This window comes from Anabrus simplex, chromosome 1, assembly GCF_040414725.1.
Source record: "Anabrus simplex isolate iqAnaSimp1 chromosome 1, ASM4041472v1, whole genome shotgun sequence".
Taxonomy (NCBI): Eukaryota; Metazoa; Arthropoda; class Insecta; order Orthoptera; family Tettigoniidae; genus Anabrus; species Anabrus simplex.
Window position 1 is genome coordinate 1,305,410,083 of NC_090265.1, and position 19,158 is coordinate 1,305,429,240.

At 37.1% G+C, this 19,158-nt stretch overlaps 1 protein-coding gene across 1 annotated transcript in view; it reads right to left on the reverse strand.

Annotated features, from left to right (window-relative positions):
* para (paralytic) overlaps nt 1-19,158 on the reverse strand; it is a 947,817-nt gene that overhangs the window by 463,901 nt on the left and 464,758 nt on the right. Inside the window, exon 16 of the mRNA XM_067137715.2 lies at nt 11,636-11,704. Coding sequence (XP_066993816.2) covers nt 11,636-11,704 — 69 coding nt within the window. The remainder of the gene's footprint in view (nt 1-11,635; nt 11,705-19,158) is intronic.

Here is a 19,158-nt window from a genome sequence, read left to right on the forward strand (position 1 = left end):
TAGGACGATGTCACACAGGCTAGACTTACAACACGGCACGGCTCGGATAATGTCACAGTGTGTTTAACAAGGATGCCAAGACTATCTTTACAAGACCTGGCCAGTGGAAAGACCATTGGTCTGGATTGGTGAGGTCCGGTTCGTACCAATTGTGCTGGGGAGGGGGGCAAGCAAAGGGAGTCTAGGGGGCGTAAGCTCCCAGGTTGGGGCCACGAAGCAACTAACAAGCCTCTAGTATCCCCTTGAGTCTTGCTCAATTGTGACAAAAAGTAAGGTTATGGACGCATGCCATGACAATTTCAAATTACGCGGTTTTTTAAGTTGCAACGAGGGTGGCAGCCTTGTGGACATGCATGATGCAGGATCTATTACAGGCAACAGAACATAGTCTTCATGACAGCTGACCCAGCTGACTAAAGCTGGCGAATAGCAACAAATAAAATGTTCACTAATCTCAGATTTATAGTGCCTCCGTTTAATTTTTCTATGTAAGTAAGAACACTGCTAGGGGCAGCTTGGTGGGTCCCTGGCAACCATAAAGGAAGGATTTCTCCTCTATGCTACTCAGGTATTGTTTCTCGTCATTTTTATTATGTTTTTCATCCGGTGAACTCGACATGATACTGTCAAATTATAACTGAAAACTCTTTGAGGACATATTTCCAAGTAAATTATGAGATCCCTCGTTCCTACTTTTCAGTTTTGTACTTCTGGAAATATCATCTCTAATAGTTTTTTCTTTTTTATGAAACGAATACATGATATATAATAAGCATTATTGTCAATTAGATATAGGAAAATTGTAATTTAAGTTAATTTTATAATTTTTCAGATCAAATGTGGAGAAAAAACCTATATCGATCAAAACAGAAATACTGTGATGCATCTGACATGAGTACAGAAAGCTGTATCAACGCAGCCTTTCTACCACACTACTATGAACAGTAACCAACAACAATTTTCTTCAGACCTATGCACTGCAATGGTGGGAGCTAATATACCCCTGCATAAAATGGAGCACCCAACATTCAAAGAATTTTTTAGAAAATACATGAACAAAGTAATACTATCTCCTTCAACGTACGGAAGAATTACCTGCAGTTATAATACTTATTGGTAATTTTACATCAGTCAAAAAAAAATTCTCTAAAATGTCTTGCATCTCGACTGCGGGAGCAAGTCAGTCGAGAGCTGGACTCCATAGTCAGAGAACACTAGTGATACAAGTGGGCCAAGTTACACTAAAATCAGATGGTTCAACTTCAATGATGCTTATGTATATCAGGACATGTCGGAACATAACAACTAAGCCAACAGTATACAGATGACTGTTGAACCACACCAAAGGACAACAAAACATTGAAATAGAAAGACCTCCAGCTCAAGACTATTTTAACGATCAACTTTTCACAGTGTTTTAACTTTCATCAGGTTTTTCTTTCTTTTTTTTTTCTTTTTTTTTTTTTCTATTTGCTTTACGTTGCACCGACACAGGTATGTCTTATGGCGACGATGGGATAGGAAAGGCCTGGGAATTGGGAGGAAGCAGCCGTGGCCTTAATTAAGATACAGCCCCGGCATTTCCCTGGTGTGAAAATGGGAAACCACGGAAAACCATCTTCAGGGCTGCCGAAAGTGAGGCTCGAACCCACTATCTCCTGATTACTCGATACATCAGGCTTTTCAAAAAGCTTTTTAACTAACATTTCATTTTATGTGTTTCATATGTTTTTAATTCAATTTACATGTCTTACTGAGGATGACCCAATGCCGGGTTGAAACATGTCTATTTACGTGTGAATTTTCATCTTAATTGGACGTAAAATATATAGTATTGACTAGGAGGATTAAAATAGTTTTATACAATTTTGTAAGAAGTTTAACTGCCAATATGGATTTAACATGAGATTCATAGTCTGCAAAGAGAAAGAGTTGCCAAAATCGCCATTGGAGATGTTATTTCCCTTCGATTAAAATTTTTGTACTTGATTTTCAGATTATTAACTTAAGTGCTATTGCATTACTAAATCAATAATCATATCCTCTGAGACCTTTTTAAAATATGTTATTCGTTTGCAGCCATTTCAGACCATGTTAAGCAACAATCACACATTACTGAAAGCCTTCTTTGCAGCCCAAAATCTTTGCATTCTCTCCCTGGCAGCCTGTCTTCTTTCCTCTGTCCATCCCACATTAATTTTCTGTTCATCATAGAAGCCTCTGAAGCTGTCGATCACTGATCTATACTTTGTTTCGTTTAGGATGTCTTCCTGATTTAATCCAGACTGCTCAAGATCCTTTCTTTCCTCCCTGAACCATTTGTCAGAAACTTTAGGTCTACTGTCAAGTGTTTTAAAAATCTGTTTTGTCAGTCTCTTCTCATCCATTCTAAACAGATGACCATAATATTTGAGTCTTCTTTTCTTCATTGACTCAATCTATCTTTCTCTTTCTTGGTATATTTCTCACCTTCCTCGTAATCTATACTAACCATCAATGATTTTTGGACCCATTATCTTGCGGAGGATCTTCCTCTCAAATTTCTTGGCTTCTCTTAGTCCCGAAGTTCCTGTAATTCGGAGGCATTCATTAGCATACAGACACTCTGTTTTGATTACTGTATTGTAGTGTCTTAGTTTAGCTCGCTTTGAGATGGCTTTCCTCTTGTATAGACCACGTGTCCTATGAAAAGCAGCAGCCATCTTCTCTCGCATGGTGTAGTTTCCTTCTCTCTCGTTAGTTTTCAGCAGTACAATTTCTCCGATATACTTGAAGCTGTCAACTCTTTCTATCTTACCATGTTCTGTCTCCAAGTGATGAGGGGCTGTTTTGATATTGGTCATATATTTAGTTTTTTCAAAGGAAATTGGGAGTCCTGCTTTAGTATATTTATTTGCTCTGTAGCCATGTTAGTGCTTCTAGAAAGGATCACGAGGTTATCTGCAAATGCAAGGCAGTTGATTTTGATTCTGTTCTCCAATATATACTCGATTGAGCAGTCTTTTATTGCCCAGTTCCTTTTGCCATTTGCGAATGATATTCTCCAAAACATAGTTGAAGAGAATTGGAGATAGCCCATCACCCTGTCTGACTCCTGTTTTAATTTCAAACTCCTTAGAGAGCTCCCCCATGAATTTTACTTTTGAACGGGTGTTCATTAATGTCTGCTTAATAATTTTAGCTGTTTTGATGTCTAGTCCGAATTCTACCAATATGTCAAACAGTACTTCCCTGTCAACCGCATCATACACTTTTTTGAAGTCTACGAAGACCACTACCAAATATTTGTAGATATACTGTAGTTTTCCAGTACTCTTTCTACGGCTCCCGATCTGCTCCACACATAACCTTCCTTTTTTGAAGTCTGCTTGATATTCTCCAAGTTGATGATCTACTTGCTCCACTAAGCCTTGTCTGCCGTGCTTTAGATAGAGCCTTATACTATGTTACAGGGGCAATGGATATGCCACAATAGTTATTAGGATCCATTCTATCCCCTTTCTTATGTGAAGGATGAATCAGAGCAGTTTTCCAATTAACAGGGATTACTTCAGATTCCCAAATCTTTTCCATTTCTTGCCTGAAAGTTTTAATTGTTATTTCTCCACCTCTTTTCCACATGCTAATATAGCTCATAGTTGTGCCTTTTTCTGCACTTGCCATTTTCTTCGACCAGGCCCAAAACTTTCACAGGATCTTCCTTTCCTTGGCTCTTAGTATCTTTTTTATAAATACATGGTACAACAATTTGTATTTGCCCATTAAGTTTGATGTTTTCTTTAAATAGGCTATAGATGGGCGCTAGCATTTAACGAGCTGGTCCATGAGCTTTGAGGCTTGGACCGTACTTCGGGCGGTCTCAGTTTTTCGGTCCCTGAGCCAAATGAGCTGAGCTTGAAAAGCATGTGCAGTGAAGAACCGGTGTGGTCCGAGCTCAAGACCGTAAATGTACATCTCTAAAATTAATGAAACCATCAGATAGGTTTGGTGGGACAACGTATAAACACCACCACATTATACCACTAGTAGATATAGTATGCTAACAGAGCTTACTGATGTGCATGCACAAGTCCATTGTAAAATTTCAAAATCATCTCCTTTGGGTATGTTTTTCACACCCTTGAAAAGTCCATCAACAACCATTTTTTGAAAACAATTTCTTTTCATGGTTTTCAAAGTTAGATGGAAAGGAGTGGAGCTTTTCAATGGGATAAGTTTAACTTTGTTAGTTAGTTGATAAAGTCTACTACTTGCCTGTTTTCAGCTTAGACATTCCTGGAAACCACAGTATACACCAAGTTTCTGGGGATCATCCCACTCAGTTATCACATTCCCAGTACAGAAATAACCATTTCCTTTCAAGCTCAGACTCTTACCTTAGTTTTATTTTGTAAAGCAGTATGTGATTAATACAACAAAAAGCAAAAGATAATGAAAAGAACAAGATTATTATTTTTATTTTTTACTCAGCCAGCTGTGGACCACATCATTTCAACCATTTTCTTTCATGGTCTTTAACTTCTGCCAAGTAATCCCATATTTGTATCAGTCAGCTTCCTTTCTCTCTTCACTCCACTTCTTTCCACTTTCAGCTTTAGACTTTTCCTGGAAACCATGGTGTTCACGAAGTTTCTTTTAAAGAGGATCATGTTTCAGGATGTCATCACAAGAAATCCCCCACTTTTTGTAAGTCCTCCACCTCAGTGAACAAGGCTCCTTTAGTCTTCTTATACAGAAAGTAGGAAAAGATTTGATTATATAGTCTATTTGTGTCAGGTGACCATGGAAGAAAGCCTTCCTCCTTTCTCAAATGTTGTCCATTATCTTTTCCACATGTGAATATAGCTCATAGTTATGCCTTTTTCTGCACTTGCCATTTTCTTTGACCAGGCTCAAAGCTTTCACAGGATCTTCTTTTCCTTGCCTCTTAGTTTCTCTATCAAACCTTTCTTATTCATTGTCAGGCATTCTGGTGTGTACAGGGTGTCTTGTTGAATGACTGTGTCTTAACTTGGCACTGAAGGACATGAACTTTTTTTAAATTAAAAATTATTATTATCGCAGTAGAGTCCTGTGAACTAGACTCAGTGTGGACTGAGAGGGTGATGAGTTACCAGTGTTATCTATCACGGCCTCAGTGGTAGATTAATACAGAATTTTTCTATGAAATTATCTACCATAAACTTTAAAACATTGAGAACTTAATTTTTTTTAACTGAAATTTACTGTAGCAGACATGGCTTCATTCACAAGACATATTGTTTATGCTTATTTTAAACTCTAGGAAGATCCAAAGGACACTCACAAACTACAGCACTTGTTAAAAGGACCCTTCTGTCCCAAGCATCAGCTATAATCACGTGCATTTTCAAAATGGCGCCCGGTAATGACGACGTTGTGTTTTATTCTCCGAGTAAACTAACCGTAAAATGTGACGAAAAGTGCGGAAAATGTCGAAGATTAGTGAAAAATGGAATGTTGTGTGATTCATGTGATCGATGGTGGCATTATAAGTGCGTAAATTGCCCTAGAGATGTAAAAACTAATGAAAATGTTGACTGGATTTGTGAGCAGTGTGTTCGGAATGTTGTAGTTGGCGACGGCGTTGACGAAGCACCGAAAACAGTCGATGAGGAATATAAAAGTGCATTAGAAATTATAAACATTCTAAAAAATGACAATGAGACTCTTAAAGTTGAAAATCAAGAATTAAATGAAAAACTGTGATCGCTAGAATTTGGGACTGACCATTCTTCGAGTGATATACCGGTACCAGTAACAAACTCGAGCACGTGGTGTCAAGTAGTACGTGGATGGCCGTCTAAGAAGATATCTACAATTGAATTTCTGGAAATAAACATCAGAAATAGGTTTTCTGCCCTAAATAATTTAATTCTGGAAGAAAGTGATTGCGCGCGTGAAACAAAATCATCGCGATCCGCTGCCGTTGCCGTGCCGAGTTTAAAATTTATGCCTAGAATTCAGATTCAAGACCCAGTTAGGCCAAAATCAGCAAAGGTAGCTGTGTTTGGTGATAGCCAAGGAAGGGGAATTGCGGGAGTGATTAACGACGAGAATATAGCAGCAGCCGGAGAAATATATCCAGGAGCTTCTATCAGCAGTGTTCTGGAAAACGCAGAAGCAGCAACTAGAAACTTCGGGAGCAGCGATGCAGTGCTTATATCATCGGTGGGACGAGTGACATAGCTCATGACGACGCCAAGAATGTAAGATAACAACTTAAACATACACTAGGGAAGCTGACCCACACTAACGTCTTTGTAGTGAACGTGCCCCACAGGCATGATTTGAGTAGAGACTCGTGTATGAACATTGAAGTGGACAAGGTCAATACAGATATTGTTAAAATATGTAAACATTTTCGGAATACTCAGGTTATTGAATGCAGCAGTTTTGAGAGATACTGTTATACAAAACATGGCCTCCATCTAAACAATTCAGGTAAACGAAGGATAGCAAATATTGTTCTAGATTTTATTAATCTTAAGATATGTACTGTAAAACAGGCAACTCCCTTGAGTTATAATACTGACCAGGAAAACTAGTAGAAAGAGCCAGCTGTACTTCAAGCTGGCTCAGTCAACTAGAAAAAGAAACTCAGGATAGTAAGGAATTTCAAGTTACCCAATTGCAACAGTCAAATTTTAGGGAGGAAAGGGGTCTGAGATTGCTCTTGGTAAACTGTCAAAGTGTAGTAAATAAACAATTAAAATTCGGTACATTGATGGAATCTTATGAGACTGATGTGGTGATAGGAGTGGAATCGTGGTTGAAAGAAGGGGTGGGTAATAGAGAAGTATTTCCAGAAGGGTACACAGTCTATCGTAGAGACCGAGGAGATAAAAAGGGAGGGGGGTTGTTTATTCTGGTGAAGGAAACTTACTGTTCACATGAATGGTTTACCGATGAAAGGGATGAAATATTAGGGATAAAATTAGTTTGTGATAATATGAAGGAGGTGGGAATTATAGGAACATACAGGCCTGGAAGAGAGGAAAGAGACATGGAAATGTTTGAGAAAATAATACATTATACTCATAAGAACAATAATAATGATATGGTAATAATTGGGGGAGATCTAAATTTGCCTGAAGTTGAATGGAATGGAGCTGCAAGTGAAGCCCATGAACAGAAACTGGCAAATAATTTGGGAGGGAGGATTTACACAAGTAGTACAAGAACCGACTCGTCTCAATAACTTACTAGATGTATTCTTGGTTAAACCATGGGAAATTGTTGATAAAACTGAGGTCATTGATGGAATAGGAGACCATAAGGCTGTAATAATGGATGTAGGACTCGTACCAAAAAGGCTTAATAAGAGGGTTACACGAGACAAGAAATTGTACAGAAAAACCAAAGTTGATGAATTTGGGACTTTCCTTAAATCACAATTCAGTTGCTGGATAAGTGAAGGGAGTAACATGGATACACTTTGGGCTAAATTTAAAGGAATCATTTGGGAAGGAGAGAAGAGATTTGTACCTGTTAAGAAGGGTAAAATGACCTCAGACCCTGTTTATTATACAAGGGAAATAAGAAAATTAAAAAGAAAATGTAGAATAGTAAACAGGAAAATCAAAGAGGGTAGGGAGAGTAGAGAAACTAGAAAACAGCTAATGAGGGAACTGAATAGAGTGAAAAAGGAAGCAAAAGAGAATTATATGAATGGCATACTTCAAGAGGGTAATGACCACAAAGGGAAATGGAAAAAGCTGTATTCATATATCAGGAATCAAAAAGGAAAAGGAATCCAAATTCCTACAATGGTGGGAGAAGGGGGTGAACACTATTTAACAGATACTGAGAAAGCAAACCTATTTAGTAGGGAATTTAGAGATTCAGTAGATGATTGTCAAGAGTTGGAAACCGAAACAGAAGATAGAGAGGGAGAGACACAGAGGGAAACAAGAAGCTTCTCATTCACAAATGAAGATATTTTCAGAGAAATCCAACTGCTTCAGCAAGGAAAAGCAGCAGGAAGTGATCAAATTACTGGGGAGGTATTAAAGACAATGGGATGGTACATAGTGCCTTATTTAAAATTTCTCTTTGACTATGTCATAAATAGTAGTGTAATACCAAAGGAATGGAAGGAATCTATAATAATACCAATTTATAAAGGAAAGGGTGATAAAAGGAAACCAGAGAACTACAGACCAATCAGCCTGACCAGTATAGTTTGTAAAATACTGGAGAGTTTAATATCGAAGTACATCAGAAGGATATGTGATGATAAAAATTAGTTCATGAGGAGCCAGTATGGATTTAGAAAGAAATTTTCTTGTGAGGCACAACTGGTGGGATTTCTGCAGGACATATCAGATCAATTGGATTCAGGAGGCCAGTTAGATTGCATAGCCATAGATCTTTCCAAAGCCTTTGATAGAGTGGAACATGGAATATTATTAAAGAAATTGGAGGGAATAGGATTGGACGTAAGGGTTATACGTTGGATAAGAACATTTCTAAATTCAAGGGTTCAGAAAGTCAAAATAGGAAATAATGTATCTCAGGAAGAGAAAGTTTGGAAGGGAATTGCACAGTGTAGTATAATCGGTCCGTTACTTTTCTTAATATACGCAAATGATTTAGGGAACAATATAACATCAAAAATAAGATTGTATGCAGATGACATAATTGTTTATAAAGAAATAAACAACATTGAGAATTGTTCAGAATTACAAAGGGACCTTGAGAGTATCCAACAATGGGTTGAAGAAAGTAATATGAAGGTTAATGGAGGCAAATCAACTGTTACAATATTTACAAACAGGAGCTTTAAAACTGAATTTGAATATACTTCGCATGAGGTAGTTATCCCAAAAGATGGCAAGTGCAAATACTTAGGTGTGAGATTTGAAAGTAATTTGCACTGGAAGGGTCATGTTGATGACATTGTTGGGAAAGCATACAGATCGTTACATGTCATAATGAGGCTAATTAAAGGATGCAACAAAGAATTAAAAGAAAAAAGTTACTTGAGTATGGTTCGTCCATTATTGGAATATGCAAACAGTGTTTGGGATCCTCACCAAGAATATCTAATAAAAGAAATAGATAGTGTGCAGAGGAAAGCAGCAAGATTTGTAACAGGGGATTTCAGGAGAAAGAGTAGTGTATCAGAAATGTTAAAGGAACTTGGGTGGGAAACTTTAAGTAAGAGAAGGGAGAAAACTAGACTTGTAGGATTATATAGAGCCTATACAGGAGAAGCAGCATGGGGAGATATCCGTGAGAGGCTTCAGTTGGAAAATAATTATATCGGCAGGACTGACCACAAATATAAAATTAGAAGGAAGTTTAGCAGAAGCGATTGGGGTAAATTTTCATTCATTGGGAAGGGTGTGAAGGAGTGGAACAGTTTACCAGGGGTAGTGTTTGATCCTTTTCCAAAATCTGTACAGATATTCAAGAAGAGAATAAACAGCAACAGAGAAAATAAATGAAGTGTTAGAGGGCATTCGACCAGTGCAGGTTATTGTAAATAAAAAAAATGTGTGTGAATAAATTAATTCCATCCCCTAGTCTAAGGAGTTTGGACAGCCAAAGTAGGGGACTGCCTGTAGGGGTGAAGTACAGTGGGGACTTTGAGGGCCCTGGGACCGCTACGGTAGCTGTGAAGGCCCTTCAGGAACTCTGAAAAGTGGTGGAAAAGGGGCTCTGGTTAAGACGCAGCAGGTCGTTATGCTACTTAGGTTCCAAAACGGGTAAAAAAAAAAGAAAGTAAATAAGTAAATAAATGCAATGAAAATATTAATCTTATACCAGTTGTATAGTATCATTTGAAGTAATTCCACACATTGTATATCAGTTGACTATATTTGTAAGTAGTACAGGAGATATTATAAGTAGAATTTTGTAAACAATATAAATTTATTAAGGATGAGCTGTGTTTAATGGAAAACATTGTTAGAGTAAATTGTATAATATTGTATTATAGGAAAATTTTCTTCTCTTGTTAATTTAATATTTAGTGCTTGACAATAATGTATTTTAGTGCACCATTTGCCACCGAGGTAGACACCTCATTTGCAAATAAAGAGATTTTGATTTGATTTGAACCCTCAGAAATGAAATGAAAACATGCTTTCAGCCTTAATCTTGTGAATCATTTATTAATGGAAAATAAAATTTAAAAATGGAAAATAGAATGAAAAATAATGTAATATTGCAGGTGGGCGACAAATTATATGGAATATTGAGTTACTGAATGCCTAATTTCTGGGACTCTGCCCTATATTATTATTATTATTATTATTATTTGGCTCATAGTCGCAGAATTCAATGATGGCAAACAAGATGGGAAGATGATTCTAGAGGGAAATGGACGAAAAGACTGATACCTTCTCTGGGCGTATGGGTTGCCCGAAATCATGGTGAAGTGAACTACTATCTCACACAGTTCCTGACAGGTCATGGATACTTCCGAAAATTTCTTCATTTCTTCATTTCTTCTTCTTCTTCTTCTTCTTCTTATTATTATTATTATTATTATTATTATTATTATTATTATTATTATTATTATTATTATTAATAATATTATTGTCAATCTGGTACTGATAATAGGAAAGATAAGACTCAAAAACTATTTCACTGTATGAAAGGACTGTTACCAAGATATGTTCGGTAATAAGTAAGCTTACTTCCAATAAAAACATTATTTTTCCTGTTATAATTGTTCAAGCTTATTTCCAAATAAAGAATCAAACATTCTTTTTTCTGGTATGACTTTACAGAAATAGAGAAAAGCAAACAAGCATGTAGTTTTATGCATTTCTAGTTATCATGATCATAGCTACGAGGTCTCCAGTTTTAGGTGCAATCCAAACCACAGGAATGTGACTTTTCCTCTTTCAATAATCCCACATGCATTGGCCAGGAATTGATCCTCAATCATCCTGGTGAGAAACCAGTGACAATACTGCTCAGCTGTCACACTTCCAGTACAGAAATAACTGTTTGCTTTCAAGCTCAGACTTTTAACTTTTTTTAATTTCAAAAGGTAGTATATAATTTACTAAGAGATTGATTTAATTGTGGACTCTCCCTAAAATGTTGTCCAACAAGCACCAAACATACCAAATCCCATCCAATGCTTAAAGCAGAACTTATGTTTTATAGTTTTGGGAGACCTTTATTCTATGGATTTATCCATTTTCTTAATTATCTAAGGTATTATGATACTTTTATTAATTATCATACCACATATTAAATGGTGTACTGCTTAGTAAAAATAGTAATACTTTGATCACTGCTGTTCTTCAAACGTACTGGAATGCTGAAATTCTGAACTGAAAGGGATTCTTTAATGTGCTATTAATCTCCAGGCACAAGGTTATAGCATTTAAGCAATCTTAAAAGCTGAGAGCCTAACTGACTATAATACACAATCAACCTGTTCAGAAATATCTTAATAAATAATTAATAAAAACAGTATATATGCAGAGCACAATACAAGAGAGGTATAATTATATATAAATAGGAGTTATTTATTTACAAAACTATTTAAAAATTAGGCCAAATATCTAGACATCTACATATACACAGCAGTTGACACATTAAGCTGCAATACTTCTCTCAAAAGAAAGAGAATGAAAGCTGAGATACCTACCTATATGCTCACTCGCTCTGCTTTGTCGGCCTGCTGCTTGCTCTATGATATCATTGAGAACCATCACATCTGCAAGAAAAATGCATGAAGAGCATACAATAGAGGAAATACTGAAGTTCACAGTTTTTAAATAGGACAAATATTTCAGGTTCCCTATGGGAATCAACATCTGTATCATCTGATGGCCAGGCAGGCATCAATTTTTGTAAATGAAACAAAGTCTCTCATAGTTCATTGCCACTGCTGGTGGCTCCAAGTAGCCTACGCAGTGGCCTCCACGGTATGCACTAGCCATGTGTCTTGGTAGATGTGCTATTTACCAACTGATGAGCCCAATTTAGCACACTGGGGCAAAATGCTGGCAAAAAGGAATGAGTTAGCTGGAACATTTATAATGTCCAATAACAGACCAACTATATTGGTATTGTAAATTTACTCATTCGGAACAAATATTTCAGGTTCCCTATGGGAATCAACATCTGTATCAACACCTTTCATAACACTTATACATGCTCTGATTGTCATTACTCAGCACTACCCATATCACAGTAGCTTCCATATTGTCACAACTATAGATGAGACTGGAACTTTGGTTGAAGCTATACTTTGATCTGACCTGTGCCAGGAGATGGATGCAAAAGAAATGACATCAGGCAGGATCTACAACCATGGTATAAGTATCTTTTACTACCATGACACTGAGTTAACGGAAATAACATAAGACAGTAATAAGAAACTGGCCTGGAGTCTGAACAGCAACATAAGATCTTTAATCTGAGATACGATGCCTATACTGTATATCACCTTGTTATAAGAATGGATTCCAACAGCATCGTAAACTTCAAATGTTAGCTCTTCCAAATACTCTCTATGACCATTGCCAAATATCTATCTTTACCCTTTTCTTACCCCTCATCCTATAAGGACCACAGTACTAGGTCCAATCCCTCTTTTACCACACCTATTATCTATACTACTGCTTCTAAATTACATCTCCACCTCAGAAATTTATGGTGGCTTGCCATGATATTTGTTGTTAAAGATGCATGGAACTAAGTAGGAATAGTTTGGCTTTGGTTGACTTACTGGGTGAAAAGGTGGTCTTTGTAATGACATTTGCCCATTTAACTGTAAACCCATGTAACTGAGTAGCCAGGGTCATATATCTCACAGCCTCCAAACTCCCTACCACATACACCTTCTGTATAGAAACCACTCATCTTGTAGCAATTATTTGACAGGATATGCCATTTTTAAGAATACTGTGCACAGGTTTTCCTGCATAAATTATACTTGGGAAAACAAAATTAACACTTAATTAACAGTTAAATGGATAACACATCTCTTATTTTCATGGAGTGGGCTGTGGTTCATTATATGGGTTTCTATGATCATTCTGTAGTTCCTAAAACACTGAAAATAGCTGAATGGCCAAGTTAGTGGACCTGAGACTAGAAGTACTATTTATAAAGGGTACAAATAAGAAAACTGGATATATTCTTAGTCATGGTCCTCCATGTACCTATTGTATTTATGTGTGTCCTTAAACAACCAAAGTTCAAACTTTACTGAAACTACGTGTATATGAAGCCAATTGGACCACAGCCTACAAGGCCAGAAAATTTCTTCAATATTCATTATGATGCCAACCCTTGGAATCTGCAATTATATTGTGAACCATGTGATCTTGCCACACAGGGGAAGCATACATGTTCCAATGAAGCAGATAGCAGAACCGTAGGTGCAACCATATTAGAGGGGTTTCTGTTGAGAGACCACACTAACGAATGGTTCATCAAAAAGAGTGTAGCAGCCTTTTGGAAACTGCAAGGGCAGCAGTCTGGATGATTGATTGATATGGTCTTGTAATAATATTTAACATGGCTTAGCTGTGTTGATACTGCTACATGGCTGAAAGCAACTGGACACTACAGTCGTAACTAACTCCCAAGGACATGCTGCTCTCTCTGTATGAATGAATGATGTACTGATGATGGCTTCCTACTGGGTAAAATATTCTGGACATAAAATTACCCCCTATTCAGATCTCTGAGCGGGAGCAGCAAGGGAGGGGGCAGTCATCACGAAGATGAATACCAACATTCTGTGAGTCGGAGCGTGGAATGTTAGAAGTTTGGATCATTGTGGTAGGTTAGAGAATCTGAAGAGGGAAATGTATAGACTAAAATTAGATTTAGTTGGCATAAGAAGAGCGGGATTTTTGGTCTGGCAACTACAGAAATATCAACACAAAATCCAACATGGGAAATGCAGGAGTGGTTGCATCTGTTGAATAAAAGTCATTCCAGATATAGCTGTGTTCTTCTATGAGAATTTCAAATGTGTTCTCGTAGTGTTTTTGAGTGTTAATTCTTCAGCACTAATCATGTGTTGGGGTAAATTAATCCGCAAATTTTAAAATTTTGGTTCTAATCATCTGGTGTGTGTTAAATTCAAGTGTAGTAATTACTGTCATTGTGTTATCTCATGGTTATATATTTTCTTGCGACAAGATACTCCTAATATTATTTTGCTTCTGTTGCCAGTATTGTGGTCATTTAACTTTTTTCTGGTGTGTCTTATTTTGCTCAGTGATTCCAAATTTTTGATCCTAAATTTCTCTTAAGTCAACCTTGTAACTTTTCATATGCATGTGTTTGTAAATGAGTCATTGTGACAGGATGTGCTGTGTTGACTCTGTAGTGGTGTAGTGGTGTCATTATGGGTAAGAAGTGGTTTCGCCCCACATAGCCCTAGGATGTACCATTCCATTTTTTTATTTTTGCTCATGATATTGTCATTGTATTATGTGAGTTGGTGGAGTGCTATGTTGTCCTTAAAGTTTCTTCTGTCTTAAAAATGTTATTGGACAGTTATATATGTTGTATTATGTGTTTTGGTCATCTACTGTACTTGGTTTGAATCTGCACGAATATGGGATCACTTGGAACGCCTGGTCAGTTGTAGAAAAATTGTGAATTTACTACTTTTTCTGTTTGAGATGATCACCACTAGATCGCTGTTGCTAATGCGATGTTCCAACTTTATTGGTATACATCTGGAATGGTTCAATATATATAAACTCATTTCAAAATCCAACTGTATATGTCGATATATCAATATTTTCCCAAAATATCTTCCTGTTGTTTATGAATGTAGATGCAGTTCTGTGGTTATAAGTAACGTTGATTGTTGTCTTTTAACATAAAATGTCAACATCCAGAGGTTTGCAAATTGCCAGCAGATGCATTTCATTATGTTTGTGGACAATACATTGGCTCTAAGCATGTGAAACATAAAATTGTGCCCAGTACGAGGTTCTGTGAGGGGTACCACTCTTGTTTTGTTGTGCATGTTCAAGACCAACATATTACATGGGCTCCCCATGTGACTTGTGGCAGCTGCCAGTCTACTTTATAGAGTTGGCTATGTGGAACAAGAAAATGTATGCCATTTGCAATTCCCCGAATATGGAGAGTGCCTACAAATCATCACAACAACTGTTATTTTTGTATGGTAGATATTAGACATTACCAAATACTAAGAGCAGAAAAAAATATCCCAAATCCTAGCATACTGTCATCTACTGCCCCACAACCACATAGTGAAGAGCTGCCAATTCCATCACCACCAAAACAGAGACAAATTCAAGTGATGACACTGATTTCAGCTTTAGTGATGATAGCAATTTCGAACACAGCTTTTTACTGAGCCAAAATTGGATGACCTTGTTAGGGAGTTGCAACTAATCAAATCAAAGGCTGAACTTCTCGCATCCCATATGAAGCAATGACTTGCTCAATAAATCCTGTAAAATAACAATATATAGGGTAAGGCATGAGGATTTTGCAGGCTTCTACCAAATGTTCGGAAATCTTTGTTTTTGTTGTGATGTTAATGGTCTCTTTGAACACATTAAGATTCCTCAGAAACCAGATCAATGGCGTATATTTATAGATAGTTCAAGAAGAAGTCTCAAAGCTGTCCTACTGCACAATGGAAACAAGTTTCCTTCCATACCAGTAGCTCATTTTGCACAACTTAAGGATACTTATGAGAATATGAAGCTGCTATTGGAAAAACTAAAATATGGAGGTTACAAATGCGATGTCTGTGGTGATTTTAAGATTTTGGGATTTCTTCTGGGGCTTCAAAGTGACTACACTAATAGATAGTTCAAGTAGAAGTCTCAAAGCTGTCCTACTGCACAATGGAAACAAGTTTCCTTACATACCAGTAGCTCATTTTGCACAACTTAAGGAGACTTATGGGAATATGAAGCTGCTATTGGAAAAACTAAAATATGGAGGTTACAAATGGGATGTCTGTGGTGATTTTAAGATTTTGGGATTTCTTCTGGGGCTTCAAAGTGACTACACTAAATATTCTTGCTTCCTTTGCCTGTAGGATAGCAGAGCAGATGATCAGCATTACACCAAGAAAGAATGGCCAACATGAAAAGAACTCATTACAGGTGCACACAAGATAAGAATTGAGCCTCTTGTGTCCAGGGAGGAGATTTTGTTACCACCACTCCATTTCAAACTTGGACTTGCTAAACAATTCATCAAAGGTTTACACGGCAAGAGTGAGGCTCTGAGTCTCATCTGATGAATGTTCCTCAAGTTAGCTGAAGGAAAAATAAAAGGTGGAATTTTCACCGGACCTCAGATTCGCGTGATGTTAAAATCAAATGAACGTATATATGCAATGAATCTTGATGAATGAAATGCTTAGGATGCTCTTAGAATTGTAGTGCAACAGTTTTTGGGCAACAATAAAAGTGAGAATTACATGAAACTGGTAGAAAATTTGATAAAGAGTTATCATGTACTTGGATGTAGAATGTTGGTGAAAATGCACTATTTGCTTTCTCATATTGATTTCTTTAGGCCAAATTTAGGAGCTGTAAGTGAAGAACACTGTGAATGCTTTCATCAGGACATTCACTGCATGGAAAGAAGGTATCAGGGATGTTGGGACTGTGCTATGATGGGAGACTACAGTATGTGTGAGGTATAGTAGGAGCATAAGGGTTAGAAGAACATACGACGAAAAGCCGTTCTAATGTACATTTTTGAATGACACGCTTGTTGTATGAAGATTCAGTGTTATTCAATATGTTTGCACTTATTCACACCAATTCTTGAGGTACTGTGTGTTAGATTTCTTCTATAGGACTCTGGTTACATTAAATAAGCATGCAATATTAGTAGCTTTTAAGAAAATTGAAATATTCATTATCACATCCAAAATATTGACAGGATGTACATACAGTGTTCTCCTCACAGAAATTTTTGCCAGCCAGGTGGCAGGGATGAGTAGCTGGGCAGGGAATATTACATAAAAAGGAATATGATAAAATTTGAAAGTTATTCTGATCAGGGCATTAACAATATCAGATAGGTAAATATTCATATATATGCATAATCAGCATCACCAATTTAAGCAATAAATGCACAAAAGTAAGATAAACAAAAACTTTGTCAAATTTTGTTACATAGTGTTATAGTTGGAAATTAAAGGGGTACATATAAATAACATAAAGTATTAATTCAGGTTAGGCAGCTTGAGGGGATATAAATGTTTTGTGAATCGCACTTATTATGTAATAGGTGTGTGGCGAATATTAGTGAACATTGTTTTATGTACTGATGATGTAATTTTGTGGACGATTGCAAACCTTCAGAAAGGCTGAAGGTAATGTTTTGGTAATAATTTACCTGGAGGGTTCTATACCTCTTAAATACTGACCTGTCACGTCACGTCAATGACATAATGTGACGCATCTGTGCGATGAGATGACATTTTGTAAACATTAGGAGTTATGTATTCTGTGTGTGGTTGTACAGTAGTTATGAGTAGCAGACTCTAGCATATTCCTTGTCATCATGTTGTGTGATATCCTCACAAGTTCAATTTAGCTATAACAGATATTTTAATTTTGAATAAGTTTTTAAAGTCAGGTGTTTTAATTGAAAAACTTTTTGTAGGGTCAGGTATTTACTTCAGATTTTCTGTTAGATGAAATTTCTAGAATTTAATGTCTGTCAGTGGTTTTAAGATTGGCAGTTGTGACAAGTAGTAGTAGTAGTAGTAGCAGCAGCAGCAGCAGCAGCAGCAGTAGTAGTAGTAGTAGTAGTAGTAGTAGTAGTAGTAGTTGTTGTTGTTGTTTGGTGTTGGATGCGAAAAGGACTGTACCTGGGAATTCCTGTGTTTTTCTTTTTTGGGGCTAAATTTTAAAATATTGCATTCTTTTACCTTATCCTGTAATATGGCTGGGCTCACTAGAGCAAGGCTAAGTTCTGTTCGAGCAAAGTTAAGCTCAGCTGGAGCAATGAATTTCTTCAGTTCTGTAGGACATGATAATGTTGTCATCAAGTAGAAAGTATAGTCCCTTCTCAAAAGCTAATGTCAAGACTTCCTCCCTCTAGTGCAAGGAATGTGAATATACTCTATAACAGGGAGTAAAGTATTTAAACACTTTCATCGCTAACACACTTTTCTAGATCAGAACTCCACCTCGCCCATGTTGCCAGTATCAGGAAAATGTTGCTGTTGCATGTGCCATTGTGTTTCAACCCCTGGGAGCAGTACCATCCTGCCGAGCAAGGAAAAACTGGCAGTGTAGGTGAGCAACCATGGTGTTGGGATTATAGGTGGAACTGAAAAGTAATGTGGAAGCATTGGTGGTAATGGTCAAGCCGCCATCCTCTTGTCCAAGTCAGCAACACTGGATCCAACACCAACGGACTCCAAGTAAGAATGAGCAACTTTTTTTTTCTTTTTGGTTCCACCTGGAAGACTGTGCGTCACAATAAAAATCAGGTCTGTAGTGTGGTCATCCCTGTACTCATTTTTCTTTTGCGAGTGTTAGTTTGTTAAATCCGTGTGTAATAAATTTTAACGAGCCAGGGCTCGGTTTCGGGGGCAGAGGATGTACAGTGTTCTCCCCACAGAAATTTTTACCAGCCAGGTGGCAGGAATGAGTAGCTGGGCAGGGAATATTACATAAAAAGGAATATGATAAAATTTTAAAGTTATTCTGATCAGGGCATTTAACATTATCAGATAGGTAAATATTAACTGCAAAACTGAACTAATTTAGTTTTATCACGAACAAGACATAACAGAGTATTTTGAACTTCTAGTGTTCTGCTGCTCATTCATAATCATGAAGCACTGGTGCTCACCATTTGGTTGGTGTGGAGTGTAATGCGGGTTTGTAACGTCACGCGGAATTGAGTGCTCGCATGAGAGTCCACGCCAATCCAGACACAGCTCACACACAACACTACATGAGAGTCAAGCTAAATATTTAAACTCTGATGTAATGGATAAAATTATGCTGACAATAATGATTTATCATTTAAATTAAAGGTTTTACAGTATTTATATTTTAATTTCGAGTACCCAGTAACTCAAATATCTATTAATATTATGTAACTAGCACGTATCTAGGTTATGTTAGTTGGGCGGTGTGTATAAACTGCAGTGTCCTAGGACTAAAAAGGTCCTAGGGA